Source organism: Suncus etruscus, chromosome 9 (genome assembly GCF_024139225.1).
Source record: "Suncus etruscus isolate mSunEtr1 chromosome 9, mSunEtr1.pri.cur, whole genome shotgun sequence".
Lineage (NCBI taxonomy): Eukaryota > Metazoa > Chordata > Mammalia > Eulipotyphla > Soricidae > Suncus > Suncus etruscus.
Genome location: NC_064856.1, coordinates 99,783,421 through 99,807,676, shown reverse-complemented (window position 1 = coordinate 99,807,676; position 24,256 = coordinate 99,783,421). Strand labels below are relative to the sequence as shown.

At 33.4% G+C, this 24,256-nt stretch overlaps 1 protein-coding gene and 1 pseudogene across 1 annotated transcript; both read left to right on the top strand.

Moving 5' to 3' along the window:
• Positions 1 to 3,675: 3,675 nt before the first annotated feature.
• On the top strand, positions 3,676 to 4,607 carry LOC126017785 (olfactory receptor 8I2-like; annotated as a pseudogene).
• Positions 4,608 to 5,316: 709 nt separating this feature from the next.
• On the top strand, positions 5,317 to 23,451 carry LOC126018679 (olfactory receptor 5T1-like). Its single transcript, XM_049780778.1, has 2 exons — positions 5,317 to 5,395; positions 22,391 to 23,451. The coding sequence occupies exons 1-2, from the start codon at positions 5,317 to 5,319 to the stop codon at positions 23,449 to 23,451; spliced, it is 1,140 nt and encodes a 379-aa protein (XP_049636735.1).
• The last annotated feature ends 805 nt before the right edge of the window (positions 23,452 to 24,256 follow it).

The following is a 24,256-nucleotide window of genomic DNA, read 5'->3' as shown; positions in this document are numbered from 1 at the left end:
GATTTATTTAAAGAATAAGAATAAGAATAAGAAGAAGAAGAAGAAGAAGAAGAAGAAGAAGAAGAAGAAGAAGAAGGAGGAGGAGGAGGAGGAGGAGGAGGAGGAGGAGGAGGAGGAGGAGGAGGAAGAGGAGGAGGAGGAGGAGGAGGAAAAGGAGGAGGAGGAGGAAGAGGAGGAGGAGGAGGAGGAAGAAGAGGAGGAGGAGGAAGAAGAAGAGGAAGAAGAAGAGGAAGAGGAAGGAGGAGGAGGAAGAAGGAGGAGGAGGAAGAAGAAGAAGAGGAAGAGGAAGGAGGAGGAAGAAGAAGAAGAGGAAGAGGAAGAAGAAGAACAACAACAACCACCACCACCACCACCACCATTATTTGTTCTGTTGAAAAGGTGACTTAGACCTCAACTCTGAATGAACACTTGTTGAGAAAATTATTCATGTAGTCAGCATAATTAGACTCTAAAGTATCTTCACAAAAATTCAGAAAATAGAGGTACTCAATATTAAACCAATCACTAATGGCCAATGATTTACTCAATTGTCACTTTAATTACTCTTTAATAAAATAACTACCACCAAAACTGATACAATTAAAAGAGGTTTTTGGATTAGTAAATTCCTAGAGACAGAAATAGTTGTGTACAATGGTAAAGGCATGTACATTCTCCCACTTAGCCTCTACCTTTATTCATCCTTAATATCTGTTTATTTGATAAGCCAGTACATATTTTTAAATATTTCCCCTTAAATTTATAATACATTCTAATAAATCAATCAACCCCCAAAAGTGTTTTTTTTGGAAACTTATAGTCACTATAAAATCAATGAAAACTGGATGTGCACTTTACTAATGAGAAAAGGGTTAGGAAGTTCCATAAAATCTTCAGTATATTGCCAGTCAAGTAGAATCCCAAATATAACTTGTTAAATGGATCTGATTGGTTGAGGGTAGTTGGAAGATGTTGAAAGATTGTCTCATCATGTTCCTTACCACTGAAACACATGACAGTGTCTAGAAAGTCCTGGTACAGAATTATTTCCAGCATGGAATTGGATCCAAAAAGCAATTTATGTTTCCTATGTTACATTTTCTCAAAGTAATCATGGAAGTATTATAAGCCAAAATAACAAATACAGTATAAATGAGAGACATACATTTTTTACTTTAACATTTTGCATATCAACACACTTAAAAATACTATTCCTCTAATTATTCTTCAAACACAATACTCAAAATTAATTTTTATTTGTACCTGTACTGGAATACATGTCTTCTCTTTATTACTACTTCTTAGTTTTAAAATAAACTTGTAATATATCCCCTTATTTTTTCCATTGATATTTTTCACTATTTAATCTTTCTGTATAGTCATGTCATATTTTCTAAATAAAGGTTCTAGATGTTAGTTATAAGACCAAAGGTAGCACAAATTGAGGAATCAAATAAATGGTCCTACTACCAAAAATATAAACTATCATACAAATTATTATAATATATATATTAGAAAATTAAATATAAGCACATAAGGTAAATATTTAATTATGATGTATACAGGAAATAGCTTCTCATATCTCAGATAAGCAAATTTAGTGATTGCTAACTGTAACAAAATGACAAAAATACTATTTAAATGAAATAAATATTTGTATTTTCTAAAATATTTACTAAATATATAACATAAATCTCTGAATAAATGTTCAAAGACTATATGAACTTATGTGATTCAGTTCTTATAAAAGTGAGATGAAGTGATATAAAAACATTTTTATGTTCTGAATCAATTTGCTGGAAGGGGAATTATATGTAACTCTAAGTTATTAATCTTCTTTAAATAACATTTCTGGGCTACAATGGATAAAACTTCAATGAAAACATCATGTGAATCTAGGCTTCCTTGATATTGTAAATTTTGAAACATTTCTTTTTAGGAATTCTTTCAGACAAATTAAAAATGGACCTTGGGTATAATTAAATTTCAAATCCCAAGAGATCAAAGACTCTAATGACTAATCCCTTTACTATAGAATTTTGAGTATTTGATGATTAGTTGCACATATAAAACAACTGTTTAACACACTGCAATTCAAGACAATATCAGAAAAAAATACTTTTATGGGACTGCCTTAGAAAAATACTAAGAACAGAAATAAAACTGGCTATGACTCCAGATTTTCACAAAAGTAAGAATTTAATTCTCAAGAAGCATTAGAATTAAATTATCTTATCATTTTCTCATATGTTAATCATATTAATTTAAAATAATATATAATATTTAGAAATGATGCCAAAACTCCCAGCATATTTAATGTTAATATTAATAGTGGTACTTTTTTCAAGATTCTGGACATACACTAACAGCACTAATATATTCACAAAACAGCAAAGATAACTTTGATTCTCAGCCATTGTACTGACACATATTGAGTTTTGCTCTAGTAAATGAGGCATGGAGAATTAGATGGCAATAGGTGATGGTGAATTGTACAATATTATTTATTGTACATTGTCTAATCACAAAATGCATGTAGGTAAGCAGAAAAGATAGCTGAAAGAGAATGCTCTTTTTCCTTTGAATCCTGTAACAGGTAAGTTTAATTTTAGAATTTTTTTCTTTTACATAATTGTGCCTATAGTTCTGTGTGCTTCCTCAAATAAATTATTTTTACATTTCTGGAACTTTCCATTTCCATTGAGGAGAATGCTTTGTGCATTGCTTTGAAACTCATTTGGTAATAAATGAGTTTTTACTAGATGCCATAATCATGTGTTACATGCTAGAGAGAAACATTCCAACAAGGTACAAGGTTGACTTCTTCTTTTTTTGTGTGTGTGTGTGTGGTTTTTGGGTCACACCCGGCAGTGCTCAGGGGAAACTCCTGGCTCCATGCTCAGAAATTGCTCCTGGCAGGCACGGGGGACCATATGGGACGCCGGGATTCGAACTGATGACCTTCTTCATGAAAGGCAAACGCCTTACCTCCATGCTATCTCTCCAGCCCCGACTTCTTCTTGATCATAATTATGTAAAGTATGTATACAAGTGTAAAAATATAAATATAAAATATATATAAATAAAAGAAATATATAAAATTTATACAATTATAAATATATATAAATAAAATATAAAAGATATAAAAGTATAAATATAAAAAAGTTATATTAACATATAATTCATGTTTCTATTTCTTACTTGATATATATCTTACAATACAATGTGAAGGCACATATTTTAAGACAATTTCATGAAGCTTTATCCTATCTGAGGTGAAATTATATATTACATCTAAGAAGTCACCTCAAATATATTAAATAGAAAATATAGCCTAAATGAAAGATATATTTCATTAACTTAAAATGAAATTAATTGCAGTAAATTTTGGAGCCAGTGTAGACTAGTTTAGAAAATGAAAAACTTTATTATGAATCTTTTAGAGAACTATTCTAATACATATCAGGGATTACAATTATAATCACTAATTTTAATTTTTAGAATTGTGACTTGGGAGAAAAATAAATCATTCATAATTGTCAAATAGTTTCAAGCCATTCAACATTTATTTTCAACCTGATATTATTAAATAACATCTGGATCAAGCAATGAACTAATTAGATCAACTAACTTGGATTCTTTCTATTACTGCTTTTTTCTTTCAACAGCTGTGTGTCAATGGCCTGAGTTGAGAGTATGGATGAGAACAATTTCACACAGGTGATCTTCTTTAGACTCTCTGGATTTTCTAATCACCCTGAACTACAAGTCAGCCTTTTCTTAATATTTCTCTTTATTTACCTATTCACTGTATTGGGAAACCTTGGTCTCATCATCTTGATCAGAATGGACTCTAAGCTGCATACACCTATGTACTTTTTTCTTAGTAACTTAGCTTTCATTGACATATTCTATTCCTCTACAATAACACCCAAAGCACTGGTAAATTTTCAATCCAATTATAAAACTATCTCCTTTGCTGGATGCTTTGTTCAGATGTACTTTTTTGTGAGTTTAGCCAATAGTGAATGTATTCTTCTTGGCTCCATGGCCTATGACCGCTATGTAGCCATCTGTAATCCCTTATTGTATTCAGTAGTTATGTCACAGAGAGTTTGCAACCAGTAGGCAGTGATTTCCTTTGCAATTGCTTTCACAAATTCAATCATTCCTACCTGTTTAATCAGCAGCTTGCCCTACTGTGGCTCCAACATCAACCATTTCTTCTGTGACACCACAGCTCTTATGACTCTGTCCTGTGTTGATACATTCAGTACTGAGATGACTATCTTTGTTTTAGCTGGGTTCACTATTATTTTTACATTTCTCATCATCACTATCACTTACATTGCTATTATCTCAGCCATCCTTAAGATCTGATCTGCAGCAGGCAGGAAGAAGGCCTTTCCACATGTGCATCTCATCTCATTGGGGTAACTATCTTTTATGGCTCCCTGACTTTTACGTATTTGCAGCCAGATAACTCCTTATCCCTGACCCAGGCACAGGTGGCCTCGGTGTTCTATACCATTGTTATCCCAATGCTCAATCCACTGATCTATAGTCTCAGGAACAAAGATGTGAAAAATGCTTTCCTTAGAGTCATACATCAGAAAATTTTTCCATGAAAATTATACAGAAGTTATAATCAAAATCATCTGGGTGGTTGGTGCATGTTATTACTATATATTATAAATATAGAGTAACTCAAATGGTACAATTACATTTAATAAGAATTTAGAGTTAGATGCACTTTATTTATATGTCATTGATTTCAGACATTTTATTTTCATAATAAAAGTTTTCAAGATATTGATGCACAGGATCTAAACAGGTGTCTGAGTAATGATTGGATTCATTCCTGAGCATGTTTCCTGGTCTTCTGACATAACACTAACATATTATTTACTGATTATTAAATGGACCTTTTACATTTTGGTTTCTCTGCCATAAATAAACTGGACATAGAGCTTGTATATTAAAATATACACACCTAATTTTATAAAAATATGTAATGATAACTGATAGCCTGAGAGCAAAGAAAAGAGAATTAACCATAGTTAATTTAAATAACTGGAGAATTGAGGGTACTAGGCATGTAATCTCTGGTTAGGTAAGCTCATTGGAAGTCTGGAGAGAGAAATCAGTTTATGCAATGTATCAGATTCAATTTCTGTGATGATAGTTAAATTTTAATAATTTGTAGATGTTGGATTTATTATTATTATTATGGGATTACAGGAAAAAAGTGGTGTGTCAAAAATAGCCATTTTTTTCTAAAAACCTATACTGTACCTTCCTAAATATGAACTTTAAATTCTAGGTTTAATGAGCAATATGGATAAATATGATTTATCTGTGACACATTCCACAGAGTTTGTGGACATAGATGGAGTGTCCTACTTTCCTAGTTCCAGTAAGGTTTCTGTTAAGCACATGGCATTAAAAAGAAAATTGGGGGGTAGGGGAGATAGGACAGCAGGTAGAGTACTTACCTTGCATGTGGCCTACCCAGGTTTGATCCCCAGCATCCCATATGTTCCCCTGAGCCCACCAAGAATAATTCCTGAGCACAGAGCCAAGAGTAAACTCTTAGCACTGTCAGGTATGGGCCCCAAACCAAAAATAAATAAATAAATAAATAAATAAATAAATGAAATATTTAGATTTGAAGAAACTTTTACCTTGAAAAATATTTTATTTTAAACCCAGTTCATTGTATTCTCCTTGATATAAGCACAAAATGATTACTGGATGTGGTAAATCTTATATTCTGCATCAATACTGACTAATTATTGAAAAGGCTAGGTAATGTTATTGAAAATGTACACAGAAAGATATTAAAGATTAAGCTCATGAGACACTTTAAAAAGAAATGTGCATTTTATCACTTATTTCTTGTTGAAAATGTAATATAATTGCAAGAAGACCCTTTTTGGTATTTTTACATTTCATAGCAACTAGCACATGCATTACATACTCAAAGTGTATAACATATTCTTGTCCATTTTTTCAGCTTGAAGTAAAACTGATGAGTTCACTTATGATGAAGGATTAGCCAAATGTACAAGTTGGCTTTTAGATAGTTGTGTACCTATCAAATTAACTAACAACATGCAAAATATACTAATAATGATTTTCTCTATGTTTATTCTATGGAAATAATAATACAATGAATTATACTTTTCATAAAGGAGCTTAAATAATTGACACAAGCTGAGTGTGTTTTCACTTATCTATTATTTCTTTCTATAAAAATCATTCTTCAGTTTTAGAAATAAATAAGTGTAACTCATGTAAGTTTGAATATTAACATTTTACTCAGGGAAAGATAATTTATTATTTTCTTTTTCTTTTGCTTTTGTTTTTTGTTTTGCTTTTGTTTGGGGGCCAGACCCAGTGACGCACAGGGGTTACTCCTGGTTATGCCCTCAAAAATCGCTCCCGGTGTGGGGAACCCACATTGACCCAGATTTGTCCTGGGTCAGCTGCTGCAAGGCAAATGTCCTACCACTGTGCTATTGCTCCGAACCCTTATTATTTTCTTTTAGAATATTTGGATGCTTTAATAACTAAATTGACCCACATTTTATTAATAATAAAAAGCCAAATTTAAGCTCATGTATTAAGTAGGCTTAATATTGATTCAAAAAGGCATTTGTAACTTAGAGCTATTCTAAATTTATAATAAACGGACAGAAGTATAGAAACACACATCAGAACCAACGATTTCTTAGGAATATAGACAAGCAAATATTTGGTAAACATTTTCTAGGAAATAAAGATATGTCTTTCTCAAGTAATAGGTTTGTTCCTGTTATAGTCCTTAGTTTTAACATAGTTTAGATTAAAATGTATGTTCGAACAAGTGATATATTCTATAAAATTTCCTTTATTATTGTTATATTGGAATATTTTAATTTAAAATATGCTTAATGTACATGTTTTAAACAAAGCTGGTTGCTTTCAATCTGTTAAATGTTTTTTCTCTTAATTATTTATCTTATTTATTATGTATCATTTTAGTACATTTAAATGCCTTTATATAAAAAATAACACCTTAAATGGATTTTTATTACAGTAAGCTTTCAATAAAACTTATTAAAGAAAATAAAGTAATGCAAATAACATCAAATTCTGATCAGATAGAGTCAAATTTAATTTTATTTTCATGCACATATATAGAGGATTATTCAGAAATAAATGACATTTGAAAATTCGAGAAAATGCAATAAATCTGTTAGGATTTGTTACATGATACTTATTAGTTTTTATATTTAGGTTGCTATTAGAAAAGCTATGTAGGGACTAGACAGATAGCACAATGGTAGGGTGTTTGCCTTGCATAGAGCTGATTCAAGATGGATGGTGGTTCAAATCCCAGCATTCCATATCATCCCCGTGCGTGCCAGGACCAATTACTGAGTGCAGAGCCAGGAGTAACTCCTGAGCACTGCCAGGTGTGACCCAAAAACCAAAGAAAGAAGAAGAAAACAAAAATCTATGTAGAATTAGGTAAGGATAGAAAAATAAAATGAATTTCAGAAAATTTCAGAAAACCTCTCTCTCTATATATATATTTATATATATATAATTCTCTCAGATATGATAGGATAATAAAAATATTTTAGATATAATGTTACTACTTTTTAATTTACTTATTATATACTCCTCTAAAGCAACAAAAATGATCTGATAGTGTCAAAATAAGAGCTCTAGACATTGACAATATAGTCTAGCAGATATAGCACTTGCCTTGCATGCATCTGACCCAGGTTTAATCCCTGGTACCCCATAAATTCTTATAAGTAAAGCCATGGATGATCTCAAAGAACAGACAAAAATATGATAAATTTCACTGTGATGTTTATGTAATATTTATAAAATTAATATTAAAATAAATAAAAATTAAGTAACTAATATCAAGTTATGCCCTTAATTTTTTATGTTTGGATACACACAGCAGTTGTAAGGGACTACTCCTAATTCAGTTCTTGGTCTTTTCTGGCAATACTCAAAGGATCATATGTGATTCTGGGTATCCTGCTTCATTAGTCATGTGCAAGGCAAGTATCCTAGTGAAAAAATTTCCTTAGAGTTGAGATAGGATATTGAGTACAATTTAAAAAAATCAAGAAAATATTAGACAATCTTTCAATGCTTTTCCAAATGAGTTTAATTAGAATGAAAATAATAAAACCACGCTAAGTCATGTAAGATATTCTCATATTACTGGATCTCACGGTTTTTATGCTATATTTATGACAGTGGTTTTCATGTTACTGGTGACTGGCTTATAGACATCTAATTCCTTTTTCTATAATGACAATGAAGTAGCAGTTCTAATGGGGTGACCAAAGACATGTAGGATAAAAAGATTTTACCCTTTGAGATTGTTTTTCCTTAAACTTGGATCAGTGTCTTTGACTTTAACTGATGATAAGTGAGTTATGTTATAAAAGAGAAATTCAAAATGTAATGTAATTTTTTAATTAGGTGGTCAAAAAACCAGTTGTTTAATTTTGATTTGGAGAAATTTTAAATACCAAAAATTCTAATAGACATAAATGAAGAATGGTTCAGATATTAGATGCTCCAAGTGAACATACTTTATAAAGCTAATGAAATTTTCTGAAAAAAGACTGCCCTTGTGTGAATAAAGTGCCATTTTATTGTATCATTAGGATTTTTTTTATTCATAATTGTGTCTATAGTAGTGTGCACTTTCTCAAAGAAATGACTTTTAATTTTCTATACCTTTCCTTTGGATTGAGTAGAGTGCTTTGTGTCTCTGACTTGAAACTCATTTTGTAATTAATAAGCTATTAGTTGATGCCTCACATAACTATGTGTTACCCACTGAAAAGAAACATATTAACAAGACACAACAAGGTTCATTTCCTATTGATCATAGCTTAACATTACATAAAGTATGTGATATAAAAATTAACAATAAATATTTTATATTCACATAAATCATGTATCTGTTTTTTTTTATTTTATTTAAACACCTTGATTACATACATGATTGTGTTTGGGTTTCAGTCATGTAAAGAACGCCACCCATCACCCGTGCAACATTCCCACCACCAATGTCCCAAGTCTCCCTCCTCCCCACCTAACCCCTGCCTGTACTTTAAACAGGCTCTCCATTTCCCTCATACATTCTCATTATTAGGAAAGTTCAGAATGTAGTTATTTCTCTAGTTAAACTCATCACTCTTTGTGGTGAGCTTCCTGTGGTGAGCTGGAACTTCCAGCTCTTTTCTCTTTTGTGTCTAAAAATTATTATTGCAAGAATGTCTTTCATTTTTCTTAAAACCCATAGATGAGTGAGACCATTCTGTGTTTTTCTCTCTCTCTCTGGCCTATTTCACTCAGCATAATAGATTCCGTGTACATCCATGTATAGGAAAATTTCATGACTTCATCTCTCCTGACAGCTGCATAATATTCCATTGTGTATATGTACCACAGTTTCTTTAGCCATTCATCTGTTGAAGGGCATCTTGGTTGTTTCCAGAGTCTTGCTATGGTAAATAGTGCTGCAATGAATATGGGTGTAAGGAAGGGGTTTTTGTACTGTATTTTTGTGTTCTTAGGGTATATTCCTAGGAGTGGTATAGCTGGATCGTATGGGAGCTCGATTTCAAGTTTTTGGAGGAATCTCCATATCGCTTTCCATAAAGGTTGAACTAGACGGCATTCCCACCAGCAGTGGATAAGAGTTCCTTTCTCTCCACATCCCCGCCAACACTGTTTATTCTCATTCTTTGTGATGTGTGCCATTCTCTGTGGTGTGAGGTGGTATCTCATCGTTGTTTTGATTTGCATCTCCCTGATGATTAGTGATGTGGAGCACTTTTTCATGTGTCTTTTGGCCATTCGTATTTCTTTTTTGTCAAAGTGTCTGTTCATTTCTTCTCCCCATTTTTTGATGGGATTAGATGTTTTTTTCTTGTAAAGTTCTGTCAGTGCCTTGTATATTTTGGAGATTAGCCCCTTATCTGATGGGTATTGGGTGAATAGTTTCTCCCACTCAGTGGGTGGCTCTTGTATCCTGGGCACTATTTCCTTTGAGGTGCAGAAGCTTCTCAGCTTAATATATTCCCATCTGTTAATCTCTGCTTTCACTTGCTTGGAGAGTGCAGTTTCCTCCTTGAAGATGCCTGTAATGTCCTGGAGTGTCTTGCCTATGTGCTGTTCTATATATCTTATGGTTTTGGGGCTGATATCGAGGTCTTTAATCCATTTGGATTTTACCTTCGTACATGATGATAGCTGGGGGTCTAAGTTCAATTTTTTGCAAGCAGCTATCCAATTGTGCCAACACCACTTGTTGAAGAGGCTTTCCCTGCTCCATTTAGGGTTTCCTGCTCCTTTATCAAAAATTAGTTGATTGTATGTCTGGGGAAAATTTTCTGAGTATTCAAGCCTATTCCACTGATCTGAGGGCCTGTCCTTATTCCAATACCATGCTGTTTTGATAACTATTGCTTTGTAGTACAGTTTAAAGTTGGGGAAAGTAATTCCTCCCATATTCTTTTTCCCAATGATTGCTTTGGCTATTCGAGGGTGTTTATTGTTCCAAATGAATTTCAAAAGTGTCTGATTAACTTCTTTGAAGAATGTCATGGGTATCTTTAGAGGGATAGCATTAAATCTGTATAATGCCTTGGGGAGTATTGCCATTTTGATGATGTTAATCCTGCCAATCCACGAGCAGGGTATGCATTTCCATTTCCACGTGTCCTCTCTTATTTCTTGGAGCAGAGTTTTATAGTTTTCTCTGTATAGGTCCTTCACATTTTTAGTCAAGTTGATTCCAAGATATTTGAGTTTGTGTGGCACTATTGTGAATGGGGTTGTTTTCTTAATGTCCATTTCTTCCTTATTACTGTTGGTGTATAGAAAGGCCATTGATTTTTGTGTGTTAATTTTGTAGCCTGCCACCTTGCTATATGAGTCTATTGTTTCTAGAAGCTTTTTGGTAGAGTCTTTAGGGTTTTCTAAGTAGAGTATCATGTCATCTGCAAACAGTGAGAGCTTGACTTCTTCCTTTCCTATCTGGGTTCCCTTGATATCCTTTTCTTGCCTAATCGCTATAGCAAGTAGTTCCAGTGCTATGTTGAATACGAGTGGTGAGAAAGGACAGCCTTGTCTTGTACCAGAATTTAGAGGGAAGGCTTTTAGTTTTTCTCCGTTGAGGATAATATTTGCCGTTGGCTTGTGGTAGATGGCTTCAACTAGATTGAGAAAGGTTCCTTCCATTCCCATCTTGCTGAGAGTTTTGATCAAGAATGGGTGTTGCACCTTATCAAATGCTTTCTCTGCATCTATTGATATGATCATGTGGTTTTTATTTTTCTTGTTATTGATGTTGTGTATGATGTTGATAGATTTACGGATGTTAAACCAGCCTTGCATTCCTGGGATGAAACCTACTTGATCATAGTGGATGATCTTCTTAATGAGGCATTGAATCCTATTTGCCAGGATTTTGTTGAGGATCTTTGCATCTGCATTCATCAGCGATATTGGTCTGTAATTTTCTTTTTTTGTAGCATCTCTGTCTGGTTTAGGTATCAAGGTGATATTGGCTTCATAAAAGCTATTTGGAAGTGTTTCCGTTTGTTCAATTTCATGAAAGAGTCTTGCCAGGATTGGTAGTAGTTCCTCTTGGAAAGTTTGAAAGAATTCATTAGTGAATCCATCTGGGCCTGGGCTTTTGTTTTTCGGCAGACCTTTGATTACCATTCTAATTTCATCAATGGTGATGAGGTTGTTTAGATATGCTACATCCTCTTCCTTCAACCGTGGAAGATTATAAGATTCCAAGAATTTATCCATTTCTTCCAGGTTCTCATTTTTAGTGGCGTAGAGTTTCTCAAAGTAGTTTCTGATTACCCTCTGAATCTCTCTCATATCAGTAGTGATCTCTCCTTTTTCATTCCTAATACGAGTTATCAAGTTTCTCTCTCTCTCTTTCTTTGTTAGGTTTGCCAGTGGTCTATCAATCTTGTTTATTTTTTCAAAGAACCAACTTCTGCTTTCGTTGATCTTTCGGATTGTTTTTTGGGTTTCCACTTCATTGATTTCTGCTCTCAGCTTTGTTATTTTCTTCTGTCTTCCTATTTTTGGGTCCTTTTGTTGAGCATTTTCTAGTTCTATTAGCTGTGTCATTAGGCTACTCAGGTAAGCTCCTTCTTCCTTCCTGATGTGTGCTTGCAAAGCTATAAATTTTCCTCTCAGTACTGCTTTTGCTGTGTCCCATAAGTTCTGATAGTTTGTGTCTTGATTGTCATTTGTTTCCAGGAACCTTTTGATTTCCTCCTTGATTTCATCTTGGACCCACTGGTTATTGAGTATGAGGCTGTTTAATTTCCAGGTGTTAAGGTTTTTCTTCTGAGTCCCTTTGGAATTCACAAATAATTTCAGAGCCTTGTGGTCAGCAAAGGCAGTCTGCAAAATTTCTATCCTCTTGATATTATGGAGGTATGTTTTATGTGCCAGCATGTAGTCTATCCTGGAGAATGTCCCATGTACATTGGAGAAGAATATGTATCCAGGTTTCTGGGGGTGGAGTGTCCTATATATATATCCACTAAGCCTCTTTCTTCCAATTCTCTCCTCAGGTCTAGTATATTCTTGTTGGGTTTCAGTCTGGTTGACCTATCCAGTGTTGACAAAGCCGTGTTGAGGTCCCCCACAATTATTGTGTTGTTATTGATATTATTTTTCAGATTTGTCAACAGTTGTATTAAATATTTTGCTGGCCCCTCATTCGGTGCATATATGTTTAGGAGAGTTATTTCTTCCTGCTCTACATACCCCTTGATTAATATAAAATGTCCATCTTTGTCCCTTACAACCTTCCTGAGTATAAAGTTTGCATTATCTGATATTAGTATGGCCACTCCAGCTTTTTTATGGGTGTTGTTTGCTTGGATAATTTTTCTCCAGCCTTTTATTTTGAGTCTATGTTTGTTCTGACTATTCAGGTGCGTGTCTTGTAGGCAGCAGAAGGTTGGATTGAGTTTTTTGATCCATTTAGCCACTCTGTGTCTCTTGACTGGTGCATTTAGTCCATTGCCATTGAGAGAAAGAATTGTCCTGGGATTTAATTCCATCTTTATATCGAAATTTGGTGTGTCTCTTGGTTAGTCTTGTCTTAAATTAGGTCTTTCAGTTTTTCTCTTAAGACTGGTTTGGAGTCTGTAAAGTTTCTGAGCTGCTTTTTGTCTGTGAAACCATGTATTCTTCCGTCAAATCGGAAAGTGAGTTTTGCTGGGTATAGTATTCTGGGTGAAGCATTCATTTCATTCAGTCTTGTCACAATATCCTACCACTGCTTTCTGGCATTGAGTGTTTCTGGTGACAGGTCTGCTGTAAATCTCAAGGACGCTTGCTTGAACGTAATTTCCCCTTTTGATCTTGCTGTTTTCAGAATTCTGTCTCTATCTGTGGGATTTGTCATTGTGACTAGGATGTGTCTTGGGGTGTTTTTTCTGGGGTCTCTTTTGGTTGGTACTCTTCGAGCATGTAGGATTTGATCACCTATATTCTTTAGCTCTGGAAGTTTCTCTTTAATGATGTTCTTGACCATTGATTCTTCCTGGGAATTTTCTTCCTGGGTCTCTGGGACTCCAATGATTCTTAAGTTGTTTCTGTTGATCTTATCATAGACTTCTATTTTCATCTGTTCCCATTCTTTGACTAATTTTTCCGTTGTCTGCTCATTTGCTTTAAGTTTTTTGTCCAATCTCTCCTGCTGTATGGAATTGTTATGTATCTCATCTTCCACAGCACCAAGTCTATTCTCAGCTTCTGATACCCTGTCCCAGAGCTTATCCATTTTGTCATTCACTTCGTTTACTGACTTTTTCAGGCCTGTTAATTGATATGTTATTTCAGTTTGGAGTTTTGTGATTTCTGTCTTCATATTTTCTTGGTTCTTAATAGTGTTCTGTTCAACTTGATTCATGGTTTCTTTGAGTTCTTTGAACATATTCCATATTGCTAGTCTAAAGTCCTTATCTGAGAGGTTGATTAGTTGGTTGGCCATTATCTGGTCATCAGAATTGTCCTCTTCATTCTCTATGTCTGATGCTGGCCTGCGTTGTTTCCCCATTGTCACACTTGTATTTTGGGTTTTTCTACGTGTTGTGGTGATGGCTATATGATGTAGGCAGCACACTTCTCTGGCTCCGCCCTTTCTGGATGGGCTGACTTGTCTCTAAGGGAGGGGAGTCCTCCGTGGGTGAAGCCTCACTCTGGATCAAATCTTAGGCCCAAGCATTCAACGGAGAAGACAGTCCGAATAGGAATGCTTGCTTCTGTGTTATAGCTCAGTTCTTAGTGTGATTTTTTCTTCTTGTTACGATGGTGTTCTTTTCTTAGAAAGAGCGCACGGCCGCGTAGCGAAGTGGAGCTCTGCTGGAGCCTCTTTTGCCCCACTCCCAAGAGTTTCACGCAAGAGGACAGTAGAGAAACATTTACAAGGAGCACTCACAGTTGGGCTCCACTGGGCAGGTGCAGATTCGTTGCTTTTCCCTGTCTGATGTCCCAAACAGGGCAGCTGGCTTCTGCGAAAGCCCGCCGGTTTTCACGTTCTGGAGACCCGCCCTGGAAATGGCCATGTATCTGTTTTTTTGATGTATATCTTACATTACAATGTGAATACACATATTTTAACACAATTATCAGAGTTTTACTTTATCTGAGAAGTTATTATATATTCTATCTGAAAAGTCACCACAAACATATTGAATATAAAGTATAAGCTGGGGCCGGAGAGATAGCATGGAGGTAAGGCGTTTACATTTCATGCAGAAGGTCATCGGTTCAAATCTCAGCGTCCCATATGGTCCCCCGTGCCTGCCAGGAGCAATTTCTGAACACAGAGCCAGAAAAAAACCCTGAGCACTGCCGGTGTGACCCAAAAACTACACACACACACACACACACACACACACACACACACACACACACACACATACACACAAAAGAAAGTATAAGCTAAATGAGAGCTACTTTTTATTAACTAAAGATGAAATTAATTACAATAAATTTTGGAAATAATTACAATAAATTTTGGAAATAATGTGTAGAGTATTAAGATAGTAATCTCAGTAGAAATATTTTAGTAAATTATTCCATTTACATATCAGAGAGTTGTAATTCGTAAACTCACTAACTTGAACTTTTAAACTAGTGACTTGGCAAAAATATGTGTATATGTTAATCCTCATATTCCAGTAGATGCAAAAGAACAATGTACTTCAGAAGAATGTTAAATGAGTTCTGATCAATTTTATCCTCATATGTAAATGACAATTTTCCATCAAGATATTCTCTATACAAAAGAACTGATTGTGTACTAATCTGAGTATTTATGTACAATTTCTGGTACAATCCCAGAAAGAAATGAGTCTTTGTTGAGTCAAACTGAAGGTAAGACTTTCTAATATGGAAGTGTTCTAATTCACAAATTCATAAGAAATTAATATATGTCCGCTGGCAGATATTAGACAAATTCATGATGCACTCTAGTTTGTAAGCAGAAACTTCAAAAAATGATTGAGGACACGAATTTAATCTAAAATAGGCATTTTAGGGAACAGGTTTTCACTACCTTCACTCATAAGCTACAAAATAATTATAGAAATTAGGTTTACTTCTAACCATCATAGTCAATTACTCTGTGGATGCCCAGTGATACTGGATATGAGTTCTTAAACCTTTTTAAACTTTTATTTTATTTTACTAATCTGAAGATCATTATTTACAATACCATTAATGGTATGGATTCATGCAAAACCCATTTCCTGGAAGGGATCCTCAAACTATGGATCATAGGCCGCATACAACCTGCCAAAGACATTTATCTGTACCAATTTTTTGTTTTTGACACTGCTACAAGTCCTGCTTAACTGTTGACTTTCCTGAAATCATGTTGCGTCTTTTTGGGATGTGCACTGCATTCTCCAACTCTCCTCCTTCTGCCTCTTAATTCTTCCTTTTAGTCCAGGGCAAGGGTCGTAAATGGCCTGTGAGTCACTATTGTTTATAGTATCATTTTAAACTAGAATTCGGCTCTTCAATGGTCTGAGAGACAGTGAACTGGAATTGGTCTCTGTTTAAAAAGTTTGAGGACCCCTGCAAGGAGGTGGGTCTTTGCATCACAATAAAGAGTGGGTGAAGGTGAAAAGAAGCTAGGGCAAAGTTTCTGCTTTGGGTAAAGCAGAGTGTGAGTTCTGTTTGTATTGATAGCTACATATTCCCACACTATAGCCTCCACCAAGTGTGTCTACTTCCGTCCATCATTGTCTCAGTGACCCTCCTTGGCATCTTTTTTCATATCTGTCAGTGCATAGGGATCACTTCTGGTTCTGCACTCAGGAATCACTCTTGGCAGGCAACATGTGATCAAACTCAGGTGAGCCACATGCAGGGCAAGTGTCTTATTACTGTAATATCCATCTTGTCCCATATATACAAATTATTTTAACCTGCAATATAAAATAGAAGTAAAATATCTTCTCTGAACTCTGAATGCAGGTCATCTTCAATTTTGCAGAGTATCCACTGCTAAATAATGTCCGGTTAAATCAGTTTTTATTTGCTTAATATAAGACAGATCTGAGTTTGGGAGGAGAAAGGAGGTTCATCATATTTCTCCTACCTAACTATATTGCTTGATATTAACCCTTATACAAGCAGTATTGTTTTAGCCATCAGGATCTCATGTTATAGCTGCAATGGGATAGCAACCTTTTCATATCCATTTAGGCCAATAGTGGGACTCATAGATGGATATTTAAGAGTAAGGCTCACATTTTTAGGCAGTTTAGCAAATCTCATGTTATAGCTGCTGTAGGATAGTTTGACAGGAACTGAGATTTTTATTTATTTTGTATTGAAGGCTTTATTCTATGGTGGTTAGGGCTTAATTCTGGCTTTGGGCTAAATGATACCTCCTGGAGCTCTCAGGAGGTTATACAAAAACCATTTGTATTTTAGATACAACCTAAATCTGTGAGGTTGGGCTCCCTTAAAGGAGGCATTAAATCATTTTAATTTTTTTTGTTGAGGTTTATCTAAAATTCTGAAACAGTAAATTACATTCCAAATAAACTCTTAGTTATAATATCATATCATATCATATCATAATTATATATTATATTATATTAATATATGTTGTATTATATTTTATGAAGAGAAATATTTAATTTCTTTTTGTGTGTGTGTTTGGGCCACACCCAGCGATGCTCAGGGGTTACTCCTGGCTTTCTGCTCAGAAATAGCTCCTGGCAGGCACGGGGGACCATATGAGATACCGGGATTCGAACCAACCACCTTTGGTCCTGGATCGGCTGCTTGCAAGGCAAACGCTGCTGTGCCATCTCTCCGGGCCCCAGAAAATATTTAATTTCTCAATTTACAAAATTACTTTACCAAGAAACATTTAAAAATGCTAAAGCTGTTGATAAGAGGAATAATATCACTTCAGTTTTTCTTTTATAAAACAAAATTTCTAGTTTTGGAAAACTCAATAAATTATTTTTATTCTCAATTGTAAAATTCGTAAAGTGATCATGTTTTTTCTACAAATAATTATTTAATATATTATTTCCTTCTACTCAGAGATTTACAAAAGTTCTATATTCAGGAAAACAAATAATATATTTTGAGAATTAAAGTAAACTATTAGCTTACTTTCTTAATAACCATATAGAATCTAGGTCAAAAGTCAGTCTAAAGTCATCATCCTTTTTTTTTTTTTTTATTCCACTGAGATCATCTTTTGACCAGAGGCCAAAGTGCATTCAATTAATCACTTTTAACATGTAGCTCATTATCCAGAAGCATTATCTTATTTAATCTTATAAACACATCATCCTAAAAAATGTATGTCCAAAAATTAGTCTGTTTGCTCTTGGGGCATCACTGTGAACTTTATAAGCAACTTATGAGCAATGGTACGAATCTAAAGTTATATTAGTCATAGCTTACCTCAGTTACATGGTCAATTTATTTCCACAGGTAAGAGAAAGATTTTACATAAACTTTTAAGGTTACAACTTACTCAAAATATGCTTTTGGTTTTTGAATATAGAGCAAATACATTATTCTTTATTTAAGAGACCATGTGAGTTCTACTTGGCTCCACAATTTGTATTTAAAATTGAATCACATGTTTTTCAGGAAAAATAGTAGAAGAGATAACAGATACCCTGTTCATATTTATTAATAAAACTAACACTTAGAATTTTAATATTTTGATGAAATATTATGGTCAGATAGTCAGTAATATAATTGATGTCTGATATTAAAATTTAAGAACATTATTTAGTGAAAAATTAACAATTTGCTAAATGTTGGGTGTATGATATCTAGGAATAATAATATTCTTTGACACAGACAAAAACAAGAGTAATAACATGTCACTAACTAATGTTTTAAAGTAGCATCATTTTTCAATGTGCATTGAATTTAAAATGCATTACTGTTTTGTCTTTATCTGGGTGACATTTGTAGAATTTTGGCAGAGCAAAATGAGGTAAGATAAGACAAAATGAAAATGTAGAGCAAGAGTGACAGGAATCTTGCATGGAGTCCTGTGTGCCTTAAAAGCTTTGTGATAACTTTGAAAATCATGTATGTATAGTTGGTCTTCAGGTTTCACTTCTATAATAAGATGTGTATTTCTATGATAACATGAACAATATTTCAACATTTTTTTGCACATTGAATTGTCTCTGGTAATTTAACTTTTTCCTCTTATAAAACTTCCTGTTTGAAAGACTGTTCTTTAAGGTTTTGAACTATGAAACTCAAAAGTTGATGAGGGACTGACTTTATTGTTTTTCTTCCAGACTGATTGTGTGTTTTTTTTAACTTACAAACTTTCTAGTGTCTGAGGAAATTGAAACACAATTAGTTCTGATTTTCATAAATAGCAGCTAATAAAAAACTGAGTATGGACCAACGTAGATATACCTCATGTTTATTCTATATCACGATACCAAATTTCCTATAGTTAAGGATCGATTTATAATAAATCCTGTCTATTTTCATAGATAATCTCCTTGCACTGTACAAAAAGAAAATTTGAATCAAATGTCACTAAGAAATTACATTGACAAAAATATTAAGGACATGTTTATAAACATACTGTGATGACACTGACATGCTCATAGACCATGTGTATGAACATGCTCTTTGACAAAAATTCACTTCTCAAACTTCTTATAATATAAAATACTAATATTCATAGTGTTTAACTTTAATATAGTATTTAGCTGCTTAGTTTTTTTAAAAAATTTTTATGTAACAAACAGTTTTGTTCTAAAAATAAATATTTGTATCTGGTGATACCTCTTAATTGTTCAAAAATTTTATTGAAATATTTTTATTTAAGCTTACCTATAACTTTTACTGAAGCTTAGTAAAACTTAAAATTGATATTTTAATGTTTATATTTTAATAGAACACTGCACTAATATCATAGATCTTAATAGTAAACACTGAAATGACCATGTTCATGTTTTTGAACAATATAATATAATTTAACAAGAATAATTTGTTCATTATTAGTATTAGTTTTTTTTGTTTGTTTGTTTTGTTTTGTTTTGTTTTGTTTTGTTTTGTTTTGTTTTTGGGTCTCACCTGGCAGTGCTCAGGGGTTATTCCTGGCTCTGTGCTCAGAAATCGCTCCTGGCAGACTCAGGGGAACAAAGGGGATGCCTGGATTTGAACCACTGACCTTCTGTATGTAAGGTCGATGCCTTACCTCCATGCTATCTCTCCAGCCCCAGTTTTACTTTTTTATGTTTTTAAAGAAGAACCTTTCTTTCCTTTTTTCTGACATTTGTTTTGACATCTTAATATCAAGTTTTATGATGTAAATAAAATGTTTTTACATTTCCAAATTGTCTTTTCTGGGGCCCTTCAATTAAATTCAGACTATAACAGTCACAGAAATATATCCTCAGTATGTTTAATAGGTTATTATAAGAATTTGCCTATTACTATATCTTTTTTAATTTTTCTTATACTTTTATTTCTTCCACTGTGTATCTTCATGTAAACTTAATTTCTTTTTCTTTAGTCAGTCTAATAAATAAATTTGTATGTAATCATACAAAGAAAAAGAGTCAATCATAGAAAAAGAGAAATAAAGAAACAAAAAGATTAATGTGTGGGATGAAGACAGAGACATAATGAAATATAAAAAATAGATATATTTATGTTTCCCAAACAATGTTCTAAAATGCATCATACTATATGTTGATGCATCATAAATTTTTATAACATTAAAAATCAAACAAAAATTATTACTCTATGTATCCTATGAGTAATAAGGATACTAAATGTATATAAATTAGAAATTAATTATATCAGTTACTAATTCTAAATCTGTAACAATTTTCTTATTTTCAAAATTATAAATTTTGATAATTTACCCTATAATTTTCTATTACTCAAAGGAGCATGACTTGATATGATGTGGCTCTTTACTATCTACATTAGAACATTATTTCACAAATCTGTCACCATTTCTTTTATTAAACAGTAGTTTTTAGATCATTAGTGTTTTTTTTTCTCCTCAATATAATTAAACGGCAACATATTTGATGTAATGAACACCAATTATTTGTAAGTTTCCATTCAGCAGTGTGTTTCCTGGAAGATTCTTAAATTATTTAAACATTTTTAAACAAAAAATAAAATAAAGCAAAAACTAAAAGTCAACTTACTGACATAATTTTAAATATGTTATTATGTGCTTCAGAGTGGTTCAGTAAAATGTTTCAGTTAAAATACAAGTGACGGGGCTGGCGAGGTGGCGCTAGAGGTAAGGTGTCTGCCTTGCAAGCGCTAGCCAAGAAAGATCGCGACCGTGGTTCGATCCCCCAGCGTCCCATTTGGTCCCCCAAGCCAGGGGCAATTTCTGAGCACTTAGCCAGGAGTAACCCCTGAGCATCAAACGGGTGCGGCCTGAAAAACCAAAAAAAAAAAAAAATACAAGTGACTATGGGCCCGGAGAGATAGCACAGCGGCGTTTGCCTTGCAAGCAGCCGATCCAGGACCAAAGGTGGTTGGTTCAAATCCGGGTGTCCCATATGCTCCCCCATGCCTGCCAGGAGCTATTTCTGAGCAGACAGCCAGGAGTAACCCCTGAGCAACGCCAGGTGTGGCCCAAAAACCAAAAAAAAAAAAAAAAACCAAAAAAAAAAAAAACAAGTGATTAGCTTTTTGAAAATCATTCTTTTTGCTTTATTCCTATTACACTGAAATGGACATAGTATGAGGTAAAAGAAAATAATAGAATCACAAATCAAACATAAATGCAGTAAAATTATGTAAATATCTAAAATGATGCATTCTATCTCTTAGGAAAAAAGCCCTAAACAGAACTTCATTGTTTATCATCAGAGAGCATAGTTTATGGGTGTTTTATAAGCTCCTTAAAGAAGTTAATATTTAAAAGATAAAATATCCACAATGACTTACATTAGACATACAATAAACCTTTCACATAACTCCATCAAAAATATATCTACATACTACGTGGATAAAAATAATAATTTAAGAGTAAGACTCACATTGTTATTAATAGAAAAATAAAAATTCAATAACCTGAAGTAGACATAAGTGAATCCATGGTAAATTTTATTATGAATTAACAAAAACTGCCAATGTGATTGTCATCATTTGCTGGACATGCATGAAATAAAAAATAAAAATAACACCATGGGTACATTTTATTTATTTTTGCTAGCAAAATCTATTTATGTCCAGGCCTCTGCTACTCTGTTCACCATTTCTCTAAGAAGGAAAATGAGGAAATTGTGTGATAGTCAGAAAAAAGGGAAAAGAAACTTTTTTTTGGAAAAGTTCATATAAAATGCTTTTAATAACCTGTCACAACTGTGTTGAGATGTAAAAGATAAAAAAATTGAGATGTAAAGCTAACTTGTTCCAACTTTCTACATAAAGATTGATAATTAAATGACATTTATTATTTCTTTCTTTAATTCAACACATTCTTAAGACATAGATATGCTTATGCTCATTGAACATTTGTGAATATTGAATTAAAACTAGAATTAATATATATTATGAATTGAAAACTGGTACCAATTATACAATTTTCATCATGATACTTTTGGATCAAATATTGCTATATGAACTTTTTTGTGAATATTAAGAGAATTTAAGATGAAAAGTGCATACTTAAATATGCAGAAAATTAATTGGAAGACAAAAGATTAAAACTGACAGATAATTTTGATATGAAAATGTAATTATCTAATGAATGGAATCTACTCCTTAATTTATGTAGACTGAAAAACGGATCCCGTTGTGTCCAATGTCATCATTACTACATATATCATTATTACAGAGAAAATCATTATTTCTGACTTATGGACAAACGAGAAGAAACTTGAGATTACTTCAAACATATTTCCTTTGAACCTATATGCAAAACTGAAAAGGTCAGAGATGGCATCCAATTTAGATTTTCACAAGGCTCAGCTGAAAAATGGGACTGAAGTCACTGTGTTTATCTTAACAGGCTTCACAAATGATTTTGAGATGCAAGTCTTACTATTTCTGCTATTTCTGGCAATCTATCTCTTTACACTGATAGGCAATTTGGGTCTCGTAGTGTTGGTCATTGGAGATTCTCGACTTCACAACCCCATGTACTATTTTCTCAGTGTTTTGTCATTTTTGGATGCATGCTATTCTACAGTTGTCACCCCCAAAATGTTGGTCAACTTCCTGTCAGAGAATAAAACTATTTCATTTTATGGCTGCGCAGCACAGATGCTGCTCTTTGTGTCTTTGGGGAGCACAGAATGCTTTCTCCTGGCGGCAATGGCATATGATCGCTACGAAGCCATCTATAACCCTCTCCTGTATTCAGTGAGCATGTCACCCAGAGTCTATGTGTCACTCATTATTGCTTCTTACGTTGCTGGTGTCATGCATGCTTCAGTACATACAGTGGCCACCTTTAGCCTATCCTACTGTGCATCTAATGAAATAAGACATGTCTTTTGTGACATCCCTCCACTCCTTGCTATTTCTTGTTCTGATACTCATGCGAACCAGCTTTTACTCTTCTACCTTGTGGGAGCAGTTGAGGTGGTTACCATCTTGATTGTTTTAATCTCCTATGCTTTCATCTTGTTGGCAATTCTGAGAATGCGTTCTGCTGAAGGAAGACGAAAAGTCTTTTCCACCTGTGGATCTCACCTCACCGGAGTGTCGATTTATCATGGGACCATTCTTTTCACATATGTGAGACCCAGTTCAGGCAATGCTTCTGTTCATGACATGGTAGTGTCAGTATTTTATACTATTGTGATCCCCATGTTAAATCCTATTATCTACAGTTTAAGAAACAAAGATGTCAAAGAAGCCATGAAAAAATTGCTGAGGGACATAGGTTTATAAGGAAAACACATTTTCAGAATTGCATTAGTTTCGAATGTTGAATATAACTTTATATATTTAACTAAAAAAGTAGAGGGAGAAATCTTGGTTTCATTTTATAATTCCTGTACTTTTTAGGAAAGAAATGTTCAAAAGATTAAAAAATCATCAGAATTAGATTCAAAATTATAGAAATATTATATTCATATTTTAATGAAATTTACTGTTTAAACTGATGCATATTAAAATCCACTTACGTAAATAATTCCTGATGTCATTATTTTGTTAATTTGATTTTCACTCACACTGAACAAAAATTATGTCTTTAGGATTTTGTGGATTGATACATCCTCATATAGTTTATAACAAGTTCTCAAGTAGAATTAAAAGCTAATTTTTTAAGTTTATTAATATAGTACTCATTTCTTTTCTAGGCTTTTATTTTCAAAGTTGTCAAAATGCTTTTATTACTGGCTCAATTTAATGTATTTCCACTAATTATTGAAAGAGGTCATTCTGAAATTTCAAAAATTATCCCTATCCTATATAATACTATCTGAGTTACTTAAACTTCAGTAAATACAAACAAAATTATACTTTAGAGAAAATTCATAACTAGTACATTCATATAGTATATATTCATAATACATGTCTTATACAGAAGTTAGTCATACAAATATATCACACACAGTTATTTTAGAAACAATTTATTATGCTCACACATATAAATACATACAATGCATAATCTATAAAGTTTATAAGGATATATCAAATTATATTTAAAATAGAAATATACTTGTTTATTTAGCATGTTACAGAAAATGTA

Bases quoted from the DNA above. Each gene is read 5' to 3' on its own strand.
- LOC126018679 (XM_049780778.1), top strand. From the start codon at position 5,317: ATGGATAAATATGATTTATCTGTGACACATTCCACAGAGTTTGTGGAC. The intron at 5,396-22,390 runs GTAAGGTTTCTG...TCATTATTACAG, and splicing joins GTCCTACTTTCCTAGTTCCA to AGAAAATCATTATTTCTGAC.